The sequence below is a fragment of the Nematolebias whitei genome, chromosome 8, assembly GCF_014905685.2.
Source record: "Nematolebias whitei isolate Nwh7 chromosome 8, NemWhi1, whole genome shotgun sequence".
Lineage (NCBI taxonomy): Eukaryota > Metazoa > Chordata > Actinopteri > Cyprinodontiformes > Rivulidae > Nematolebias > Nematolebias whitei.
This window is the reverse complement of record NC_056505.1, coordinates 2,588,728-2,589,291: the sequence shown is the minus strand read 5'-3', so window position 1 is coordinate 2,589,291 and position 564 is coordinate 2,588,728. Positions and strand designations below refer to the sequence as shown.

Sequence of the window (564 nt, the reverse complement as noted above, 5' to 3'; positions counted from 1 at the left end):
GTGTGTGTGTGTGTGTGTGTGTGTGTGTGTGTGTGTGTGTGTGTGTGATCAATCCGAGCTGCTCCTCGTACCTTTGATGGGCCATGGCTAGAAGCTGGTTACCTACTGGGAGACACAAACGTCACACATGAAGATCAGATGATCCGATGGAGCTCGAACACAGAACACCGTTTTAGTTTTCAAACGTTCAAACGTTCTAATTTCAAGGTAAAGAGTTCTGGTCTCAGGAGGAGGTCCGGGTCGAACGTTCCAGTAAGAATGTTGTGGACCACCTGGGAAAATGTTCAAGGATGCAACTCAAGCCTGAAGCTCTTCCAGAGCTGAAAGGTTCTGAGTAAATGTGAGTATTCTAGATGAAGTCAAGCTGGAACACATCCTGCAGGGTCAGCTCAGGAGCAGGTTCTCGTGTTTGGGGTTCTGACATGGCTAAAGGTCAAACATGAAGAGCACAAGGTCAAACACGAGGAGCACGAGGTTAAACACAAGGAGCACGAGGTCAAACACGAGGAGCACGAGGTCAAACACGAGGAGCACGAGGTCAAACACGAGGAGAACGAGGTCAAA

At 48.8% G+C, this 564-nt stretch overlaps 1 protein-coding gene across 3 annotated transcripts in view; it reads right to left on the bottom strand.

The window, feature by feature from the left end:
• Nucleotides 1-564, bottom strand: part of LOC119413107 (far upstream element-binding protein 3) — a gene marked incomplete at its 3' end in the record, with an annotated part of 25,955 nt that overhangs the window by 10,504 nt on the left and 14,887 nt on the right. For 2 of the 3 annotated variants that reach the window (XM_037680118.1, XM_037680119.1), the window contains 1 exon segment: nucleotides 72-105. In XM_037680118.1, the coding sequence (XP_037536046.1) occupies nucleotides 72-105 (34 nt within the window). 3 annotated transcript variants of the gene reach the window in all.